Source organism: Oncorhynchus tshawytscha, linkage group LG19, assembly GCF_018296145.1.
Source record: "Oncorhynchus tshawytscha isolate Ot180627B linkage group LG19, Otsh_v2.0, whole genome shotgun sequence".
In the NCBI taxonomy this organism is placed as follows: domain Eukaryota; kingdom Metazoa; phylum Chordata; class Actinopteri; order Salmoniformes; family Salmonidae; genus Oncorhynchus; species Oncorhynchus tshawytscha.
Window position 1 is genome coordinate 40,715,853 of NC_056447.1, and position 22,830 is coordinate 40,738,682.

Here is a 22,830-nt window from a genome sequence, read left to right on the forward strand (position 1 = left end):
ATGTAGCCCCAGACCATGACACTCCCACCACCATGCTTGACTGTAGGCAAGACACACTTGTCTTTGTACTCCTCACCTGGTTGCCACCACACACGCTTGACACCATCTGAACCAAATAAGTTTATCTTGGTCTCATCAGACCACAGGACATGGTTCCAGTAATCCATGTCCTTAGTCTGCTTGTCTTCAGCAAACTGTTGTGCATCATCTTTAGAAGAGGCTTCCTTCTGGGATGACAGCTATGCAGACCAATTTGATGCAGTGTATAACTCAGTATGGCCTGAGCACTGACAGGCTGACCCCCCACCCTTTCAACCTCTGCAGCAATGCTGGCAGCACTCATACGTCTATTTCCAAAAAGACAACCTCTGGATATGACGCTGAGCACGTGCACTCAACTTCTTTGGTCGACCATGGCGAGGCCTGTTCTGAGTGGAAACTGTCCAGTTAATCTGCTGTATGGTCTTGGCCACCGTGCTGCAGCTCAGATTCAGGGTCTTGGCAATCTTCTTATAGCCCAGGCCATCTTTATGTAGAGCAACAATTATTTTTTTCAGATCCTCAGAGAGTTCTTTGCCATGAGGTGCCATGTTGAACTTCCAGTGACCAGTCAGTATGAGGGAGTGTGAGAGCGATGACACCAAATTTAACCCACCTGCGCTCCCCATTCACACCTGAGACCTTGTAACACTAACGAGCTACATGACACCGGGGAGGGAAAATGGCTAATTGGGGCTAATTCCACCTCACACACAATCAGACCACTACAACACCACAGAAGAACAATAACATACATTTAGCTGGTATTTCACCACTACCAACGTGTGGCCCTTTCATATCACATATATTTAAAAATAAAAACTAGGCAAGTCAGTTAAGTACAAATTCTTATTTACAATGACGGCCTACCCTGGCCAAACCCAGACGACGCTGGGCCAAATGTTCGCCGCCCAATCACAGCCAGATGTGATACAACCTGGATTCAAACCAGGGACTGTAGTGACGTCTCTTGCACCTAGATGCAGTGCCATAGGCCGCTGTGCCACTCAGGAGACCATCTATGTGCTTTCTTTTTAAAGGAGTTACATTTCGTTGTGGTCAGTTATGGTTATTATTTTCTGTGTTCTAGTTAAAACGCTCCGTCCTGCAAATTGGTTCCTAAAATCTTATCCCGCGCTTTGACCCATCAATTGCAGGGTCAAATACAGGGTATTTTATTACTTAAGCCAGTAAAAAAAAGTACCATGACCGTTTAACCATGAAATCTGGCTTCTCATGTGATTTAAACTTATAGAAATGTTTTTACTTCTTCTGCTAGAGGATATTGCTTTAGCTACAAAAGTACCAGTCCCGCAGTCTGTGGTTACCGAAGCACTTCTAAGATGAAATCACAAATTATTATTTTTTCTGGCAATTAAATGCTTTAACACATTGGAGAAAGTGGGAGTGGGAATTCCTGGTCAGGCCAGCCTTTACTTTGGCCCCGGCCACTGTAGCCAATGTGTTTTCTTACATCTGTTAAGGGATACGCGGGGCTCTCTAAGGGACAATGAGATTATTCCACAGGCAAGTTTGATTTATTTATCAATTTAATTCCCCCTATGAGAGAAGAGGAGATATTGGACATATTGTTCCCATCGAAATGCTCATGCATGGAGCATCACTCATCTAACCTTGACACTGGAAAAACAGAGATGATGAGTGTCTGAGACCAGAGCTGAACAGAGCAGAGCAAAGCACAGCTGAACACGACTTCTACTGCAGGTAACACAGCTCAGATTACTGTTAACAAAGCAAGACAAATGGCCAGACAATGGGAGAGAGTCTGTGGTTTTATGTCCACAATTCCAGGACCTCATTCATGACTAGATGACCAAAAATGCCTGAATTGTAGTTCACTGTCACCATGACATAAGAAGTATTTTAGGTTGCATACCTTCAGAGTAACGCTTCTAGGGCCAAGGGTTAAGGGGTCAGACATACAGGTAACTGCCAAAATAAATAAAACACTTGAGTAAATGAGGGATACAAAGTATTTAAAGCAGGTGCTTCCACACAGGTGTGGTTCCTGAGTTAATTAAGCATTAATTATCCCATCAAATCAAATCAAAATACAACAGGTGTAGACCTTACAGTGAAATGCTTACTTACAACCCCCTAACCAACAATGCAGTTTAAAAAAATATGGATAGGAGTAAGAAATAAAAGTAACAAGTAATTATAAAGCAGCAGTAAAATAACAATAGCGAGACTATATACAGGGGGGTACCGGTGCAGTGTCAATGTGCAGGGGCACCGGTTAGTTGAGGTAATATGTATATGTACAGTGGTTCCTCCATTAATAGTCGCGAGCTTAGAGGTCATTTGTGGTTTAGTACGGTACCCTGTGTCACCTCTTATTGCTCCTGGCCAGTGCAAGTGGGATTTTTTTATTTAACCAGGAAGGGCTGATTGAGATTAAAATCTCTTTCTCAAGAGCGCCCTGGCCAAGATAGGCAGCACCAAGTCATTACGAAAAAATTACAGACAGACAACAGGAAAAACTACAAGTAATCTAGTAAAAACCATTGAATTCAAAAGAGTATAAAACAGCAAATAAAAACATTGACAGGTCAGGGAATCAGCCTCAAAATCCTTCATCAGTGATTTAAAAACACCAATCGGGACAAGTTCTTCCAGTTTAAAAGTATTTTGTAAGGTGTTCCAAGACGATGGCGCAGAGTACATAAAAGCCCTTTTACCAAATTGAGTTTGGACATTTGGAACAGTTAGCAGGAAGTTCAGCGAACGAAGAGAGTACACACCACATTTCTGAACAATAAAAATGCACAAATAAAAAGGTAGTAAACCCAAAATGGCTTTGTAAATAAAAGTATACTAAGTGCAGTGGTGCGTAAGGGTTTTGCAGTTTAAAAAAATCTCAAAGTGCCATGGTAAAGAGTGTCAATTTATCTCAAACACTGAGCGGAAGCATTCATATATAAAATATCCCCATAGTCTAGTGAAGGCATAAATGTAGCTGACACTAGCCTCCTTCTGGCTTCAAAAGAAAAACAGTCCTTATTCCTAAAATAAAATCCTAATTTCAGCTTAATTTTTTTTGCTAAATTGTTGAATATGCAATTTAAAAGAGAGGCCGTCATCAATTAAAATTCCAAGATATTTATATGAGGTTACAACCTCAATCTCCTTGCCCTGACAGGTAGTAATAGGTGAAAAGTTCAGAGGTCTATTTCTTGCATTAGAAAACACCATTAGTTTAGTTTTGTCAGTATTGAGGATAAGCTTCAATTGACACACAGTATGTTGAACATTATAAAAAGCAGTTTGCATGTTCTGGAAAGCTTTTGAAAGAGATGAGGCACAACAGTAAATAACAGTATCATCAGCATAAAAATTAAGTTGTGCATTTTGGACATTTTTGTCTAAATCATTTATATAAATAGTGAATAAGAGAGGACCAAGTACAGAGCCTTGGGGCACACCATTCAAGACAGACAATTTAACAGACATAAGCCCATCAAATTGAGTGCACTGAGTTCTATCAGACAGATAGTTAGCAAAACATGCAACTGCATGCTTCGAAAGACCTACACTCGACAATCTCTGCCTTAGTATAGCATGATCAACTGTATTAAAAGCCTTAGAGAGATCAATAAAAAGTGAGACACAGTGCTGTTTTTTGTCAATGGCTTCAGTGATATCATTTAAAACCTTTATGGCTGCTGTAATTGTGCTATGCTTCTTCCTGAAGCCCGATTTGGTACATTGATAAAATAGAGTTAGTAAATAAAAACTATTTTAGCTGTTCACTTACAAGGGTTTCAAGTATTTTCACCAGGGGTGACAGCTTTGAGATTGGCCTATAATTATTTCAAAGAGTTGGATCTCCCCCTTTTAAAAGTGGTAGGACAAATGCTGATTTCCAGATCTTTGGAATTTCATTACATTCCAGGGTTAGATTGAACAGAGATGTAAGTGGTTCAGCTATGAAATCAGCTGCCAGATTTAAAAAGCAGGGATCCAAAAGATCAGGACCTGCAGGCTTTCTCTGATCTAAGGATTTCACAGCTTTATGTACCACCTGCAGTGAGAATGGCAAAAAGCTAAAAGTTTGACCAGCTCTCACTGGTTCATCCACACAGGGTTGTACAGAGACAGAGGACACTGAATCAAACAGCCTACCAGATGATACAAACAATTCAGCATTTCAGTTTTGTCATATATAGCAACAGAGTCCTTCAAAACACATGACGGTAATTCATTAACATTACTGTTACCAGACATAGACTTAATAGCCTTCCAAAACTTTCTAGGGTCATTCAGGTTATCAGTGGTAACAGACATAAAATATTCAGACTTGGCCTTCCTGAGAAGAAAAGAACACTTGTTTTGTAACTGCCTAAAAATAAGCCAATCATCATCAGAACATGATTTCCTTGCTTTAGCCCAGGCTAGATTACGGTCGTGAATAATACAAGACAGCTCAGAAGAAAACCATGGATTATCCCGCCCTTTAACCCTGAACCTGTGGAATGGGGCATGTTTGTTTACAATTTGGGAAAAACCATCATGAAAGAATTTCCAGGCAGTTTCCACATCAGGGATAAACTCAATCTGCTCCAGTCAAAATAAAACAAATCATGAAAGAAAGAAAGCTTGCTCATTAAAACACTTCACATTTCTCTTACAAATAAAACGTGGGTTTGTCTTAGGGATCTTAGTATTTCTAACAGCAACAACAGCACAATGGTAAAATCATTACAAAAAACACCAACCGCAGAATGTTTATGTGGAACATTTGTCAATATCAAATCAATCAGGGTAGATTTATCTGGGCATTTAAGATTTGCGCGAGTGGGTAAATTAATCAACTGGGTAATATTCATAGAATTACAAAACATTTTTAAATCATCAGACACCGACTTTAACCAACACCAGTTGAGATCACCAATCAAGATCAATTCACTGCAAATGTACATTGTCAAATGTACTCACCCAAGCGACAATGTTCGTTTTCTCCAGAGTTCAGTAAAGTCAGTGCACAAAGCAATACCACGAAAACTGTCATTTTCTCGGACAATTTTTTTTATTTATTAGAGGCCAACGAAGGTAAGGGGAGAGAGATGCTCTCTGTGTGTGTATATGAGTCTGAATGTGTGAGTAGATTGGGTGTTGAGGTCTATAGATAGAACGTTGAAATTGTTGAGATGCCACTGACAGCCAGGCGAAGAGCAAAAAGGAGCAGCTTGGACAGGAAACTCTGCAGACGAAGGAGGAACTCAGAGATAGGGTTACTTTGGTAAACTTCAAGTAATGAAGTGCCGAGTTGAGGAGGACCCGTGATCTTTACACCAGCAAAAATGAAATAGTTTGCACTAAACAACAACATAAAAGTAAATAAATATAAACAGTATGGGGATGAGGTAGGTAAATTGGGTGGGCTATTTACCAATGGACTATGTACAGCTGCAGCGATCGGTTAGCTGCTCAGATAGCAGATGTTTGAAGTTGGTGAGGGAGATAAAAGTCTCCAACTTCAGCGATTTTTGCAATTCGTTCCAGTCACAGGCAGCAGAGAACTGGAAGGAAAGGCAGCCAAATGAGGTGTTGGCTTTAGGGATGATCAGTGAGATACACCTGCTGGAGCGCGTGCTACGGGTGGGTGTTGCCATCGTAACCAGTGAACTGAGATAAGGCGGAGCTTTACCTAGCATGGACTTGTAGATGACCTGGAGCCAGTGGGTCTGGCGACAAATATGTGGCGAGGGCCAGCCGACTAGAGCATACAGGTCGCAGTGGTGGGTGGTATAAGGTGCTTTAGTAACAAAACGGAGGGCACTGTGATAAACTGCATCCAGTTTGCTGAGTAGAGTATTGGAAGCTATTTTGTAGATGACATCGCCGAAGTCGAGGATCGGTAGGATAGTCAGTTTTACTAGGGTAAGTTTGGCGGCATGAGTGAAGGAGGCTTTGTTGCGGAATAGAAAGCCGACTCTAGATTTGATTTTAGATTGGAGATGTTTGATATGAGTCTGGAAGGAGAGTTTACAGTCTAGCCAGACACCTAGGTACTTATAGATGTCCACATATTCTAGGTTGGAACCATCCAGGGTGGTGATGCTAGTCGGGCGTGCCGGTGCAGGCAGCGAATGGTTGAAAAGCATGCATTTGGTTTTATTAGCGTTTACGAGCAGTTGGAGGCCACGGAAGTAGTGTTGTATGGCATTGAAGATCGGTTGGAGGTTAGATAGTACAGTGTCCAAGGAAGGGCCAGATGTATACAGAATGGTGTCGTCTGCGTAGAGGTGGATCAGGGAATCTCCCGCAGCAAGAGCAACATCATTGATATATACAGAGAAAAGAGTCGGCCCGAGAATTGAACCCTGCACCCCCATAGAGACTGCCAGAGGACCGGACAGCATGCCCTCCGATTTGACACACTGAACTCTGTCTGCAAAGTAGTTGGTGAACCAGGCAAGGCAGTCATCAGAAAAACCGAGGCTACTGAGTCTGCCGATGAGAATATGGTGATTGACAGAGTCGAAAGCCTTGGCCAGGTCAATGAAGACGGTGCTCAGTGCACTGTCTTTTATCGATGGTGGTTATGATATCGTTTAGTACCTTGAGCGTGGCTGAGGTGCACCCGTGACCAGCTCGGAAACCAGATTGCACAGCAGAGAAGGTACGGTGGGATTCGAGATGGTCAGTGATCTGTTTGTTGACTTGGCTGTCGAAGACCTTAGATAGGCAGGGCAGGATGGATATAGGTCTGTAACAGTTTGGGTCCAGGGTGTCTCCCCCTTTGAAGAGGGGGATGACTGCGGCAGCTTTCCAATCCTTGGGGATCTCAGACGATATGAAAGAGAGGTTGAATAGGCTGGTAATAGGGGTTGCGATAATGGCGGCGGATAGTTTCAGAAATAGAGGGTCCAGATTGTCAAGCCCAGCTGATTTGTACGGGTCTAGGTTTTGCAGCTCTTTCAGAACATCTGCTATCTGGATTTGGGTAAAGGAGAAGCTGGGGAGGCTTGGGCGAGTAGCTGCGGGGGGGGAGCTGTTGGCCAAGGTTGGAGTAGCCAGGAGGAAGGCATGGCCAGCCGTTGAGAAATGCTTGTTGAATTTTTGATAATCATGGATTTATCGGTGGGGACCGTGTTACCTAGCCTCAGTGCAATGGGCAGCTGGGAGGAGGTGCTCTTGTTCTCCATGGACTTTACAGTGTCCCAGAACTTTTTAGAGTTAGAGCTACAGGATGCAAATTTCTGCTTGAAGAAGCTGGCCTTTGCATTCCTGACTGACTGCGTGTATTGGTTCCTGACTTCCCTGAACAGTTGCATATCACAGGGACTATTCGATGCTATTGCAGTCCGCCACAGGATGTTTTTGTGCTGGTCGAGGGCAGTCAGGTCTGGAGTGAACCAAGGGCTATATCTGTTCTTAGTTCTGCATTTTTTGAACGGAGCATGCTTATCTTAGATGGTGAGGAAGTTACTTTTGAAGAATGACCAGGCATCCTCAACTGATGGGATGAGGTCAATATCCTTCCAGGATACCCAGGTCGATTAGAAAGGCCTGCTCGCAGAAGTGTTTTAGGGAGCGTTTGACAGTGGTGAGGGGTCGTTTGACTGCGGACCCATACAGGCAATGAGGCAGTGATCGCTGAGATCATGGTTGAAGTCAGCTGAGGTGTATTTGGAGGGCCAGTTGGTCAGGATAACGTCTATGAGGGTGCCCTTGTTTACAGATTTAGGGTTGTACCTGGTGAGTTCCTTGATGATTTGTGTGAGATTGAGGGCATCTAGCTTAGATTGTAGGACTGCCGGGGTGTTAAGCATATCCCAGTTTAGGTCACCTAACAGAACAAACTCTGAAGCTAGATGGGGATGATCAATTCACAAATGGTGTCCAGGCCACAGCTGGGAGCTGAGGGGGGTCGGTAGCAGGCGGCAACAGTGAGAGACTTATTTCTGGAGAGAGTCATTTTTAAAATGAGTAGTTCGAACTCTTTGGGTATGGACCTGGAAAGTATGACATTACTTTGCAGGCTATCTCTGCAGTAGACTGCAACTCCTCCCCCTTTGGCAGTTCTATCTTGACGGGAAATGTTATAGTTGGGTATGGAAATCTCAGAATTTTTGGTGGCCTTCCTAAGCCAGGATTCAGACACGTCAATGACATCAGGGTTGGCAGAGTGTGCTAAAGCAGTGAGTAAAACAAACTTAGGGAGGAGGCTTCTGATGTTGACATGCATGAAACCAAGGCTTTTTCGATCACAGAAGTCAACAAATGAGGGTGCCTGGGGACATGCAGGGCCTGGGTTTACCTCCACATCACCCGCAGAACAGAGGAGGAGTAGTATGAGGGTGCAGCTAAAGGCTATCAAAACTGGTCGCCTAGAGCGTTGGGGACAAAGAATAAAAGGTGCAGATTTCTGAGCATGGTAGAATATATTCAGGGCATAATGCGCAGACAGGGGTATGGTACAGCGGAGGTAAGCCCAGGCACTGGGTGATGATAAGAGAGGTTGTATCTCTGGACATGCTGGTTGTAATGGGTGAGGTCACCGCATGTGTGGGAGGTGGGACAAAGGAGGTATCAGGGGTATGAAGAGTGGAACTAGGGGCTCCATTGTAAACTAAAACAATGATAACTAACCTGAACAACAGTATACAAGGCATATTGACATTTGAGAGAGACATACAGCGAGACATACAGTAATCGCAGGTGTTGATTGGGAGAGCTAGCTAAAACAACAGGTGAGACAACAACAGCTAATCAGCTAGCACAACAACAGCATCAGCTATGTAGCCAAGTGATCACAGTGTCCAGGGGGTAGCAGTAGATGGGACAGGGAAGCCGCCACTACGCTAGTGACACAGCGTTTAACATTAGTAGCCCGGGGTTGGTAGGATGGGTCTGCTAAGGGTTGGCAGGGAGATGTGCCTGGCTCACAGCTAACTGGTGCTAGCTTCATGGCAGAGGCGTTAGCCAAGGTCCAGAGTTTACAGCAAGGATCCGGTGGAGTATTGGGCTCTAGCCATGTATGAGTGGGGTTCAGGTGAGCAGCTGAGTAGGACGGGAAGTGGGCCTCAGGGATAGCTTCGGTACAGGGTGCAAGCTAGCTGTGAAGATCAGAAGTAGTGGTCCAGGGATTCCGGCAGTAATCCGGCGTTGTTGTGGAGAGACAGTTCGATACTGGTAGACTGGCGAGTATTATCCAGGCTAAAAAAACAGGGCTCGCTGTGCAGAAGGTAAAAGCCGCTAGCAGTGGCTAACAATGACTAAATAGCTTGTAGCTAATTAGCTGGTTAGCTTCTGGAGGTTCTTGAATATGTTCTAAAAATTAAAAATAATAGCGATTCCGTATCACATTGGGTGAGGCAGGTTACCGGAAGGTATTAAAATCGAAAAGAGATTGAACATAAATATGGGTCCAGTGAGTGGTTGGGCTGGCTGGGGACACGGCGATTCAGACAGTTAGCAGGCCTGTGCTAACAAGCTAACAGTTAGTAGGCCGGGGCTAAACAAGCTAGCAGTTAGCAGACCGGGGCTAAACAAGGTAGCAGTTAGTAGACCGGGGCAGGCTAGCAGTTAGAAGGCCGGGTTAGCAAGCAAGCAGATAGAAAGGGCTAGAAAGTTAGCCTTTGGGGGACATCGCGATGGGGTTAAGGCTGATTTTGCCTCTTCATGTGCTGACGTCGATAGACCGGTAGTGGAATTAGTAGGGTTCCAAGTAGCTCTAGGTAGCTAAGCAGGCCAGCTGGTTAGCATAATGGGCCTTCAGCGGGCGTCGCGCCTGAGTCCTCAGGCAGAATATGTCGGTATTCCACTCGTAGGGGATCTGCGGGGTTCCATGCCCCGTACCGGCTGTAGAAGGGGTCCGGATATTGTAGCCTAGGAGTATGTTTTGGTGGTAGCACAGGAGCTCTGGCCGGGCTAGCTTCAAGCTAAGTGGATGGAAACGCTAGCCAGGAGTAGTCATCCGGGGTTGCGGTTAGCTAGTTGTGAAGATCCAGATGAAAATGTTCAGTTTGCGGTGGGAATCCGGGGATAAAAATAATAGGTCCGTTATGCTCTGGTTAGAGTCGCGTTGTTCGAACTGACGAGAGCTTAGCTGATGACCGCTAGCAATGGTTTGCTGACTGATAGCTGGTAGTTAGCTGGCTAGCTTCAGTTGAGGGATTCCAGATCCGAAGTGAATATAGATACTTTAGGGGAAAAAGCAGATCCACGCTACATTGGGTGAGGCGGGTTGCAGGAGAGTATTTAGATGTTGAGGTTTAGCAAAATATTTGAAAAGAAAAATACGTTAAAAATTTGTTTTAAAAAAACGATATATACAAGGGACACCTACAGGACAAAGGACGACTGGACGAAGGTGCCCGCAAGGTGTGCTGCAGTATGAAACAACTTTTAAAGGAGGAACCACTGTAGGTAGAGTTATTAAAGTGCATAGGTGATAACAGCAGAGGGTAGCAGCGGTGTAAATGTGATGTATTGGGGTGCATTGCAAATAGTCTGGGTGGCCATTTGATGAGTTGTTCAGGAGTCTTATAGATTGGGGGTAGAATCTGTTTAGAAGACTCTTGGACCTAGACTTGGCGCTTGCCGTGCGGTAGCAGAGAGAACAGTCTATGACTAGGGTGGCTGGAGTCTTTGACAATTTTTAGGGCCTTCCTCTGACACCGCCTTGTATAGAGGTCCTGGATGGCAGGAAGCTTGGCCCCAGTGATGTACTGGGCCATTCACACTACCCTCTGTAGTGCCTTGCGGACGGAGGCTGAGCAGTTGCCATACCAGGCAGTGATGAAACCAGTCAGGATGCTCTCGATGGTGCAGCTTTAGAACCTTTTGAGGATCTGAGGACCCATACCAAATCTTTTCAGTCTCCTGATAGGAAATAGGTCGTGCCCTCTTCACGACTGTCTTGTGGTGCTTGGTCCATGTTAGTTTGTTGCTGATGTGGACACCAAGGAATTTGAAGCTCTCAACCTGCTCCACTGCAGCCCCGTCGATGAAAATGGGGGCATGCTCAGTCCACTTTTTCCTGAATCCCACAATCATCTCCTTTGTCTTGAGCATGGTGAGTGAGAGGTTGTTGTCCTGGCACCGCACGACCAGGTCTCTGACCTCCTCCCTATAGGCTGTCTCGTCGTTGTCGGTGATCAGGCCTACCACTGTTGTGTCATCGGCAAACTTAATGATAGTGTCGGAGTCGGCCTCCCGGGTAGCGCAGTGGTTAAGGGCGCTGTACTGCAGCGCCAGCTGTGCCATCAGAGTCCCTGGGTTTGCGTCCAGGCTCTGACGTAACCGGCCGTGACCGGGAGGTCCGTGGGGCGACGCAGAATTGGCCTAGCGTCGTCCGGGTTAGGGAGGGCTTGGTCGGTAGGGATGTCCTTGTCTCATCGCGCACCAGCGACTCCTGTGGCTGGCCGGGCGCAACCAAGGTTGCTAGGTGCACGGTGTACCCTCCGACACATTGGTGCGGCTGGCTTCCGGGTTGGATGCGCGCTGTGTTAAGAAGCACTACGGCCGGTTGGGTTGTGTATCAGAGGACGCATGACTTTCAACCTTCGTCTCTCCCGAGCCCGTACGGGAGTTGTAGCGATGAGACAAGATAGTAGCTACTACAGCAATTGACAATTGATACCATGAAATTGGGGAGAAAAAGGGGTAAAGAGTTAACAGTGAGTACAGGAGGGGACTGAGCACGCACCCCTGAGGGGGCCCTGTGTTGAGGATCCGCATGGCAGATGTGTTGTTACCTACCCTTACCACCTGGGGGCGGCCTGTCAGTTGCAGAGGGAGGTGTTTAGTCCCAGGGTCCTTAGCTTATTGATTAGCTTTGAGGGCACTATGGTGCTGAGCTGTAGTCAATGAATTGCATTCATAGGTGTTCCTTTTATCCAGGTGGGAAAGGGCATTGTGGAGTGCAATAGAGGTGCATCATCTGTGGATCTTTTGGGGCGATATGCAAATTGGAGCAGGTCTAGGGTTTCTGGGATTTCTGGGATAATGGTGTTGATATGAGCCATGACCAGCCTTTCGAAGCACAACATGGCTACAGACGTGAGTGCTACTTGTTGGTAGTCGTTTAGGCAGGTTACCTTAGTGTTCTTGGGCACAGGCACTATGGTGATCTGCTTAAAACGGACAGGGAGAGGCGAATGCTCGCTGAACACTTCCTGGTAATCCGTATGGCCCTGCGGCCTTCTGAATCTTGACCTGTTTAAAGGTCTTACTCACATCACCTGAGGAGAGCATGGTCATACAGTCTTCCAGAACAGCTGGTGCTCTCATGCATGTTTCGGTGTTATTTGCCTCGAAGCGAGCATAGAAGTAGTTTAGCTCGTCTGGTAGGCTCGTGTCACTGGGCAGCTCTCGGCTGTGCTTTACTTTGTAGTCTGTAATGGTTTGCAAGACCTGCCAGATCCGAAGAGCGTCAGAGACGATGTTGAACGATTCGATCTTAGTCCTGTATTGGCGCTTTGCCTGTTTGATGGTGCGCCGGAGGGCATAGCAGGATTTTTTATAAGCTTCCGGGTCAGTGTCCCACTCCTTCAAAGTGGCAGCTCTAGCCTTTAGCTCAGTGCGGTTGTTGCCTGTAATCCATGGCTTCTGGTTGGGGTATGTACGTACGGTCACTGTGGGGACAACGTCATCGATGCACTTATGGATGAAGCCAATGACTGAAGTGGTGTACTCCTCAATGCCATCGAAGGAATCCCGGAACATATTCCAGTCTGTGCTCGCAAAACAGTCCTGTAGTTTAGCATCTGCTTCATCTGACCACTTCATCTGACCACTTATTGATCTAGCTACTGGTGCTTCCTGCTTTAATTTTTGCTTGTAAGCAGGAATCAGGAGGATAGAATTATGGTCAGATTTTCCAAAATTAGGGCAAGGGAGAGCTTTGTATGCATCTCTGTGTGTGGAGTAAAGGTGGTCCAGGTTGCTCATTTAACATGCTGATAGAAATTTGGTAAAATGGATTTAAATTTTCCCTGCATTAAAGTGCCCGGCCACTAGGAGCGCCTCCCCTGGGTGAGCGTTTTCTTGTTTGCTTATGGCAGAATACAGCTCATTCAATGCTGTCTTAGTGCTTAGTGTGGTGGTATGTAAACAGCTATAAAAAAATACAGATGAAAACTCTCTAGGTAGGTAGTGTGGTCTACAGTTTATCATGAGATACTCTACCTCAGGCGAGAGCAATAGCTTGAGACTTCCTTAGATATCGTGCACCAGCTGTTATTTACAAAAATACATAGTCCGCCGCCCCTTGTCTTACCACACGCCGCTGTTCTATCCTGCCGTTGCAGCGTATAACCGGACAGCTGTCTGTTGATAGTGTCGTTGTTCAGCCATGACTCCTTGAAGCATAAGATATTACAGTTTTGAATGTCCCGTTGGTAGTTTAATCTTCCGCGTAGATCATCTATTTTATTGTCCAAAGATTGCAAGTTTGCTAGCAGAATGGAAGGAAGTGGGGGTTTGTTTAATCTTCCGTGTAGGTCATCTATTTTATTGTCCAAAGATTGCATGTTTGCTAGCAGAATGGAAGGAAGTGGGAGTTTGTTTAATCTTCCGCGTAGCTCATCTATTTTATTTTCCAAAGATTGCATGTTTGCTAGCAGAATGGACGGAAGTGGGGGTTTATTCGATCGCCTACGAATTCTCAGAAGGCAGCCCACCCTCCGGCCCCTTTTTCTTCTTCTCCTCTTTATGCAAATCACAGGGATCTGGGTCTTTTCCCGAGAAAGCAGTATATCGTCAGACTCGTTAAAGGAAAAAAAGGATTCTGCTAGTCCGCGGTGAGTAATCGCAGTCCTGATGTCCAGAAGTAATTTTCAGTCATAAGAGACTGTAGCGGCAACATTATATACAAAATAAGTTTCAAAAAAGTTTCAAACAACACAAATAAACAAACAAAAAAAATCGGCTGGGGTCATGTAAATCGTCTGCCTTCTTCTCCGGCGCCATCATGCTTAGGGCCATGTATAAAAACAAATGCCCAATTGCCCATTATTTTGGCTACCATGGTTAGAAGATGTGCACTCAGTGACTTTGAAAGAGGGCTCTCAAAGGAGGATAGGGGGTTTAAACACAGAGGTTTAATAAGAACTGGAGACTGCCTCCAAGATGTCTGACCGTTGTTTTCAAGGTAATCTGTTTTTGTATTTGTGTTCTGTTTTTATTATTAATTTAATAAACATTACAATACATTCATAACAGATTTCCCAACACACTGTGTGCCCTCAGGCCCCTACTCCACCACTACCACAAAGCTACAGTTCAAAATCCATGTATATGTGTGTGTATAGTGCACATGTTATCGTGTGTATGCATGTCTCTGTGTCTGTTTGTGTTGCTTCACAGTCCCCACTGTTCCATAAGGTGTTTTTTTATCTGTTTTTTTTATCTCATTTTACTGCTTGCATCAGTTACTTGATGCTGAATAGAGTTCCATGTAGTCATGGGTCTATGTAGTACTGTGGGCCTCCCATAGTCTGTTCTGGACTTGGGGATTGTGAAGAGACCTCTTGTGCCATCTCTTGTGGGGTATGCATGAGTGTCTGAGCTGTGTGCCAGTAGTTTAGACAGACAGCTCATGTCAATACCTCTCATAAACACAAGTAGTGATGAAGTCAATCGCTCCTCCGCTTTGAGCCAGGAGAGATTGACATGCATATTATTAATATTACCTCTCTGTGTACATCCAAGGGCTAGCCGTGCTGCCCTGTTCTGTGCCAATTGCAATTTTCCTATGTCCCTTTTTGTGGCACCTGACCACACGACTGAACAGTAGTCCTGGTGCGACCAACCTAGGGCTTGTAGGACCTGCCTAGTTGATAGTCCTGATAAGAAGGTAGAGGAGCACTTTATTATGGACAGACTTCTCACTATCTTAGCTACTGTTGTATCAACATGTTTTGACCATGACAGTTTACAATCCAGGGTTACTCCAAGCAGTTTAGTCTCCTCAACTCGCTCAATTTCCACATGATTTATTACAAGATTTAGTTGAGGTTTAGGGTTTAGTGGATGATTTGTTCCAAATACAATTCTTTTAGTTTTTTAAATATTTAAGACTAACTTATTTATTGCCACTCGTTTTGAAGCTGACTGCAGCTCTTTGTTAAGTGTTGCAGTGATTTCACTCGCTGTAGTAGCTGATGTGTATAATGTTGAGTGACGCAGGTCATTAGTAAAGATTGAAAAAAAGTAAGGGGCCTAGACAACTACTGTCATGGAATTTCTAACCAGCAAAGAAGAGAGACTGTAGATTCTTCAAACAACAACTTTTATTAAAGAATTGCAATTCTGGAGTGGTTAACAATCTCTCAAAAGGTTTTTATTTTAAAAGTACAACCCCCCTTTGGGTGGTGTGACAACCAAACAGAACAATAGCCATGAGGAAGCACTGGTTGGTGACCCCAATGTACAGCCAAAGGACTATGAGAAGCTGCGTTTGCCTGTGGTGAGGTCTTGTTGATAAATGTCACGCCATTTCTAAATGCTCATTGTCTCGACACTGTTTCTAAAAGGAACCAAAACCATTTGTCTTGCTCGTCTCTCAGAGCTTAGTCCAGTCTACTGCTAAATTTGGCCTTAAGTCCAGAACCATGAGTCAGTCACTTAGACAAAGGGGAGTGTTCTAGTAGAGGGAGCAAGTCACATTAGTACATTGTGACTTTAGTTAAATGCATAGATACACTGGATAAATGTTATAACAGCAATTTTGCCACCATCCTGCCCTGGGGAATGCCTGATTCTGCCTGGATTATGTTGGCAAGGCTACCATTAAAGAAACACTCTGTGTTCTGTTAGAAAGGTAACTCTCAATCCACAGTATAGCAGTAAAGCCATAACATGTACATTTTTCCAGCAGCATACTATGGTTGATAATGTCAAAAGCCGCACTGAAGTCAAACAAAACAGCTCCCACAATCTTTTTATTATCAATTTCTCTGAGCCAATCATCGGTCATTTGTCTGAGTGCCATGCATGTTGAATGCCCTTCCCTATAAAATGTGCTTTTATTTACTGTAAAATAACATTGTATCCGGTCAAACCATTTTTTTTCTCCAAACGTTTACTAGGGGTTGGTAACAGGCTGATTGGTTGGCTATTTCAGCCAATAAAAGGTGCTTTACTAGTCTTGAGTAGCGGAATGACTTTTGCTTCCTTCCAGGCCTGAGGACACACACTTTACTGTAGGCTTAGATTGAAGAGATGGCAAATAGGAGTGGCAATATTGTCCGCTATCATCCTCAGTCATTTTCCATCTAAGTTGTCATACCCAGGTGACTTGTCATTGTTGATAGACAATAATAATTTTTTCACCTCTTCCACACTCTGAATTCGAGATTATGGAATTCAAAATTACAATGCTTGGATGTGTAGGTTCGGCATTTGTTGCTGGCATGTCATGCCTAAGTTTGCTAATCTTGCCAATGAAAAAATCATTAAAGTAATTGACAATATCAGTGGGTTTTGTGATGAATGAGTTATCTTATTCAATGAATGAGGGAGTTGAGTTAGCCTTTTTTCCCAATATATCATTTAAGGTGCTCCAAAGCATTTTACTATCATTCTTTATATAATTTATCTTGGTTTCATAGTGTAGTTTCATCTTCTTTTTGTTCTGTTTTGTTACATAATTTCTCAATTTGCAGTAGGTTTGCCAATCAGTTATGCAGCCTGACTTACTTGCCATTCTTTTTGCCTCGTCCTTCTCAACCATAACATTTTTTAATTTCTCATCAATCCACAGAGATTTAACAGTTTTTAAAGTAATTTTCTTTTACAGTCAGTTTCATAAATATGTCAACTGCAGTGCCTGGTTGCTCCTGATTACACACCACAGACCAGTAAATATTCTTTACATCAACTCACATACTTTGATTCATGGATGGTATATCTGGTTTATACGGACCAACATCACATGCACACTATCACTCAGTGCACAAAGGGAGCAACGTGAGCAGCGACGATGACATGAATATAAAATATATTTGGCTGCCTGTGTGTGTGTGTGTGTGTGTGTGTGTGTGTGTGTGTGTGTGTGTGTGTGTGTGTGTGTGTGTGTGTGTGTGTGTGTGTGTGTGTGTGTGTGTGTGTGTGACTCAGTCACCGGATCTCAACCCAATTGGGAAATTTTGGAGCAGCACCTGAGACAGCGTCAACAAAACACCAAATTATGGAATTGCTCGTGGAAGAATGGTGACACATTCCAGACACTTGTAGAATCTATACCAAGGCGCATTGAAGCTGTTCTGGTGTCTCGTGGTGGCCCAACGCCCTATTAGGACATTTTCTGTTGGGTGTTTCCTTTATTTTTGCAGTTACAGTACCTGTATCTATTATTAGCTAGCACACAACATGATTTGGAATTACTAGTCCAGTTTCTATTTGTTCCACACAGTTGATGTTGTTTCACCAGTTACAACATGCAAGGTGAAAAATATATTTGTTTTAAGGACATGAATTGAGTCCAGAGATTTAAGTTCTTCATGTCAACTTTTAATATATCACCAAGACGCTGTTGTTTATACTAATGTGCATAGTGGGGTCCATTTAGAAATGTGTAAACCTTTGCCACGCAGCATTTCCCATTCCGTTCATAGACACTTTTCCCCTGCCATGCTACAGTATTGGCAGCAGTATTACTCCACAGTGGTGTATGGTCTGAGGGGAAGAAATTAAGTATTTTATAAACTTTTGGTGAAATTTGTGAAAATGTCAAACCATGATGACATAAACACATGGCGTTTCATGAGGCAAATACCTATGTGTGATAATTACTTATAAGTCACCAAAACAGCAGAATTATATTCTATGACTTTACAAACTGTTATTGGTATTTTTTATTGAGACATTACATTTGACAAATAGCAAATCAGAAAAAACTATCAGAAAAAAACCAATGCATGTGCAGTTCAGCAACTCACCCAGTATGTGTCATTATTTAGTTAGAATTATTTTGATCTCTCTCATGACATGCTCTGAACTTTACATTCAAAACAGTAATTAATCAACCATAATATAATGCTGTGTGTTATTACTCTGTAACACTTGCGTAACTGTACACAAGTACAATTAATTATCTTCCAAGTGAATATGAGACGTGAGACACTTCCTTGGTCTCACGTCTCTCTGGATTGTTTTGGTCTTGTTTTGCTCTGGATTGTTTTGATTTAGATTGGGATCTGAACACCACTCTCTTACGATCCCGTGTGACACATCCCTTGAACTGACTCTGGTATTTTACCTCATGGCATCAGCAGGAAAATGCATTAAAAGACATTAATCCATGTGTCCCACTTCAAAGGAGCTGGGTTCAGATATGGAGCCCCAAACAGAGGGACATTGAGAAGTCCTGACACCACCCCCTGAGAAGGGCACTATGGCCTGGGCGGTCTAGATGGCTGGTCCAACAGCATATCACTACTGTCACAGTATGCTGTGTAACTTTGGCGATTGGTCCTGTTAACTGAGACTGATTTAGTTTAAGGTCTGAAAAATGACTACTATATCCTATTGGCTGACTGAATTAACCTACAGTATCATGCCATTTGTCCTCTGTTTTGGCAATCAGACATTATTGTAATAGGTCAACTGAAAGCATGTTGAGTAGGCCTGTATGATAAAGAGGATAGAGTATTCTGTATTGAGGTAGAGCTTGGTTTCAGGCAATAAAATGCCTCCATTCTAGTCAAACAACCCCACCAATTTCTATGTGATTAAAACTGTTCTGCTACTTTATTTCAACTTTAATCGTTGTCCTATCAATATTTTCTCAGGACTTGTTAGTGGACTGTCATGCCGTCTCTTTCGAGAAGTGCTTTTCTTATTAAATAATATATCCGACCAAGTCTAGATTCATAAAATAAGTAGATATGACATAACTTGCATTATTTATATCCAAACATCTTTTTATGGCTGTCAGCCTTGGGATGTTGTAACATTATATATGATCTATGCAATTAATTCCACAGTCAAAACAGAGGCTGTTAGTGGGAGGTTAATAAAGTGTTTTAATGAGCTAACAGCTCTGGGGGGGTCTGACTGAGTTGTACTGTAGGAGACTGTTACTCTCCTGCCACGTCTGCTACTGCCTCAATAGGCCTGACTGTGCTCTCAGCACTCTACTCCACTCCCAACCACATACTCACTCCCTTTCATATCCATCTCTGACTGTTAGTGTCTGCGATTACTGAAAACACCATTCAGTGTGACATTTGAACAAAGATTTTCTTTACTGCTAGAAGAAATGGTGCTATAAAGAATCAAAGATAACCATTATTTTAAGTAGAGTTGCCTCCTGTGAGATGTGATTCTGAGAATGACTGAACTGAACTGTACTGCTCTTGTGTTCCAGTACCCAGCAGCCCTGATGAACCTAGGGGCCATTCTCCATCTCAACGGGAAGCTGCGGGAGGCGGAGACCAACTACCTGCGAGCTCTGCAGCTGAAACCAGACGACACCATCACCCAGTCCAACCTGCGCAAGCTGTGGAACATCATGGAGAAACAGGGCCTCAGGACCATGGGGCTGTGAGTTAGCTCTCAAGCCAGCAAGCCATCTGTGCAGCAAGCCTGGGGAAGAAGTGGCTGCTTCACCCTCAGAGGAGAGAGGGAGGAGAGACTGGGAAGGTGAGGAAGGGGGAGGACAGCAGAACGCTCCTCGTGACTGTCTGTTGTGAGGAGCACTACATTGGATGATGACATTCTGGAACTTTGTCCAAAAAGGGTGCTCTCCCAGGATCTGTGATTCTTGAACAGAGCACTTAACTTGAAGTGGGCCATATTTTGTGGTTAATTAGGTTTTGAATTAGTTATAGATGCTTAAAAAATATTTAAGGACAACGTTTGTCCTGGGACACTGCAAGATTAAAAGTGTGTGCGAGTGACAGGAAAAAAAACTTCCCAAGGCGCTGCCCTCTGAAGCAGGAGCAGTGGAGTAGAAGTTACTTTTACTCACCGTCTAATTACGTTCTTCGTCTGAAGTCAGTTCATTGGCTTCTGTGCATATCAGTGGAACTCGTGGCATGGTATTGGAGTTTACAGCTTTATCAGTTGTAAACAGCTTTATCAATTGTTCTCAAATGTAACACTCCCACTGGGTACAGACATCAGTTCAACATCTAGTTTTGATTTACATTTGGTTGAGTTGTCAACTAACATGAATTCAATGTGAAATCAACAACAACAAAATCACCATGTTATTGGATTTAAGTAAAAAGTTGAGTGAAAATAAGACAATTGCCTTACGTTAACTATTTTCAAATCCAATCTGTTTTCCACGTTGATTCAACGTCATCGCGTAGAATTTGGGGGTGGAAATTACATGAAAACAACCTTGACTCAACCTGTTTTTGCCCAGTAGGCAACTAGTGGAGGTCAGGATTGATTAATTATTGATTCCGAATGCCTATGAGATTTCACTGATTTGACATGTTGTTGGACATTGAGACCTACAGCACCATGCCTGCAAACGATATGTAGCAGATTGTTGAGCATCATTGAGTGATAAAAAGGGAACCCGTCATTGAAAATAAGAATTTGTTCTTAACTGACTTGCCTAGTTAGATAAAGGTAAAATAAAATTGTTGCCAAAAAACACAGTGGTAGTTGTGAAATAAAATGCCAATACATCTGTCAGATGGAAAGGTGAAATGACTTTGAACTGAAATTAATGTCTGTCATTATTTGCAAACTCTATTATACCTTTCTAATTGAAGGTGTGAACCTATTCCATGTAAATGTAGCAGATCATTTCACATTCCTTCAATAAGCTTGTTGTTTCATAGAGAGACATCACATGGCTCCTGTGTAGGCTACTCATGTGTCCTTGGATATTTGTCTTAGAGGACAGTAATGTGTTATGAAAGGAAATGGCCAACTAACTTCCGATGGTACTAACATTAGCCCCTATAAGTTGGCATACAAGCTGGAGGTTTGGACATTACCAGAGAACTGAGGACTTCCCCTTCCTTTGTGATTCATACTGATGACCTGTCTTCAGACATGATTAGAGGACAGTTGGAAGCCATTACTGATGACTGAAGTCTCCTAACCAAAATAGCTGTCTAATCGATGCACTCCTTTACATAACAATGCACAGCTATAGTTTGTCTGAGGAAATCTTTTTATGTAATATTGCTTTGAAAACGTAAATGTTATTTTATTTGTATGTATACATGAAGTTTAATATATACAGTAAAAAGCCACATACATTATAATGGAGACAATAGTCTGACTTGCAAGGGAAGGTCAGTGCCCAGCAGGTTCAGTATCTGTAAGATATGAAGTATTTTCCATAGTATCGATACATAATGTTCTCTCATTCTTTTCGGTCTTAAACGTCCATTTTGTATATATTATGTGTAATTAACATCTACTTGGTGCTTGTCATTAAAACATTTACCACCGTTTATCAACTTACATTTGGAAGGAAGAAAAAGTATTTTGGAGATGATCCGCTATGACATTTATGGTAAAGAAGCCCACAGCCACCGGGCGGTTTAATATTTGTAAGTTATTTCTTTGTGTTATCTTGGCATATAAACCAGCTGGTACTGTGTTATCTTTTTAAATGTATGTTGAAGGAAGTTCGTAAGATAAATATTGATCCATTTCCCTTCAAGAAATGTGATATACCTGTACACGTTTGTCTGGAAGACTTTGCCTTGCATCATGACTGAAAAAAAGTATTATACAGCTATTTGATTCTCAACCCCCTTTTCTGACAGGTGTATCTTGATTATGCTAAGATATTGCATTTGATTTTTTTTAAACTAAGTTCATCATAGACAATAAATTCAATGGCTACCAAAAAGTCAAAAGAATTAAAATATTGCCATTTCTTTTGCTGTTCCTTTGCTGTCTCTGCAGTCACCCCATCCATCCGAGGTCATATCCAGTGCTTTATGACGTTAGTAGTCTGATAGTTGCCTTGTTCTTTCTTGAACAAAAAAAATGATAGTTGCCCTGTTCCACTCTGTACGTAACCTCTGTTCTCATGTCTGTCTGCCAGTATTGGAGTCACAACATGGCACTGTGTCTGGCTGGAGCTGGATGGTCTTACTGGTTGTTACAGTGCTGACGATTGTGATGGTCTTGACCATACAGCACAACACTGTACAACACTGTGTTGTATATAGCTATGGTCACCATGTCTATCTGTCTGTTATAATGAAATGTTGAACTAGGTTATCACAATAAACTATTCTACCTTCACACCTTCCACCCCACTCCTACAACCCCCATCACAAGTTGTGCTAATTTCTCTTGTGGATAAATTGTTTATGAACAAATTATAGTATGAATGAAGATGGAAATAAGTGTTTCATTCTGTCTCTCTGCTCAGGGATTTCAAGCGGTGGGTTGTATTGCTGAATCATACTCACGGAGCACTCGGAGAGTTTACTAAATTAAAGTTTTATTTTTTGAAAGTTGTTGTATTTGTATAAATTATCAAGATTTGTAGCCTTTGCTTAAACGATGCGCCAGTATAAACTTTCCCAATGTTGCTTTTTTTCCACAATAAAGTAATGGTGTTCTGCTTTCATTGTCTGTCTGAGTATTTTAGGGAGACAGTTTTGGAGAGTTTATTTTACATTTACAGTACTTTAACATGTCACACTTAGCCTCAAAAACAACATTCCCATGACGTCCTTCTATATACTGATATACAGTGCATTCGGAAAATAATTATTCCACATTTTCTTACGTTACAGCTTTATTATAAAATTGATTAAATTGTTTTTTCCTCACATCAATCTACACACAATACCCCATAATGACAAAGCAAAAATAAGTTTT

The 22,830-nt window shown here is 42.9% G+C and overlaps 1 protein-coding gene across 1 annotated transcript in view; it reads left to right on the forward strand.

The window, feature by feature from the left end:
* The window catches only part of LOC112218759 (protein O-mannosyl-transferase TMTC2-like), a 164,764-nt gene extending 142,192 nt beyond the window's left edge, over positions 1 to 22,572 (forward strand). The window contains exon 12 of the mRNA XM_024379874.2: positions 19,385 to 22,572. Coding sequence (XP_024235642.2) covers positions 19,385 to 19,564 — 180 coding nt within the window. The 3' untranslated portion in view covers positions 19,565 to 22,572. The remainder of the gene's footprint in view (positions 1 to 19,384) is intronic.
* The last annotated feature ends 258 nt before the right edge of the window (positions 22,573 to 22,830 follow it).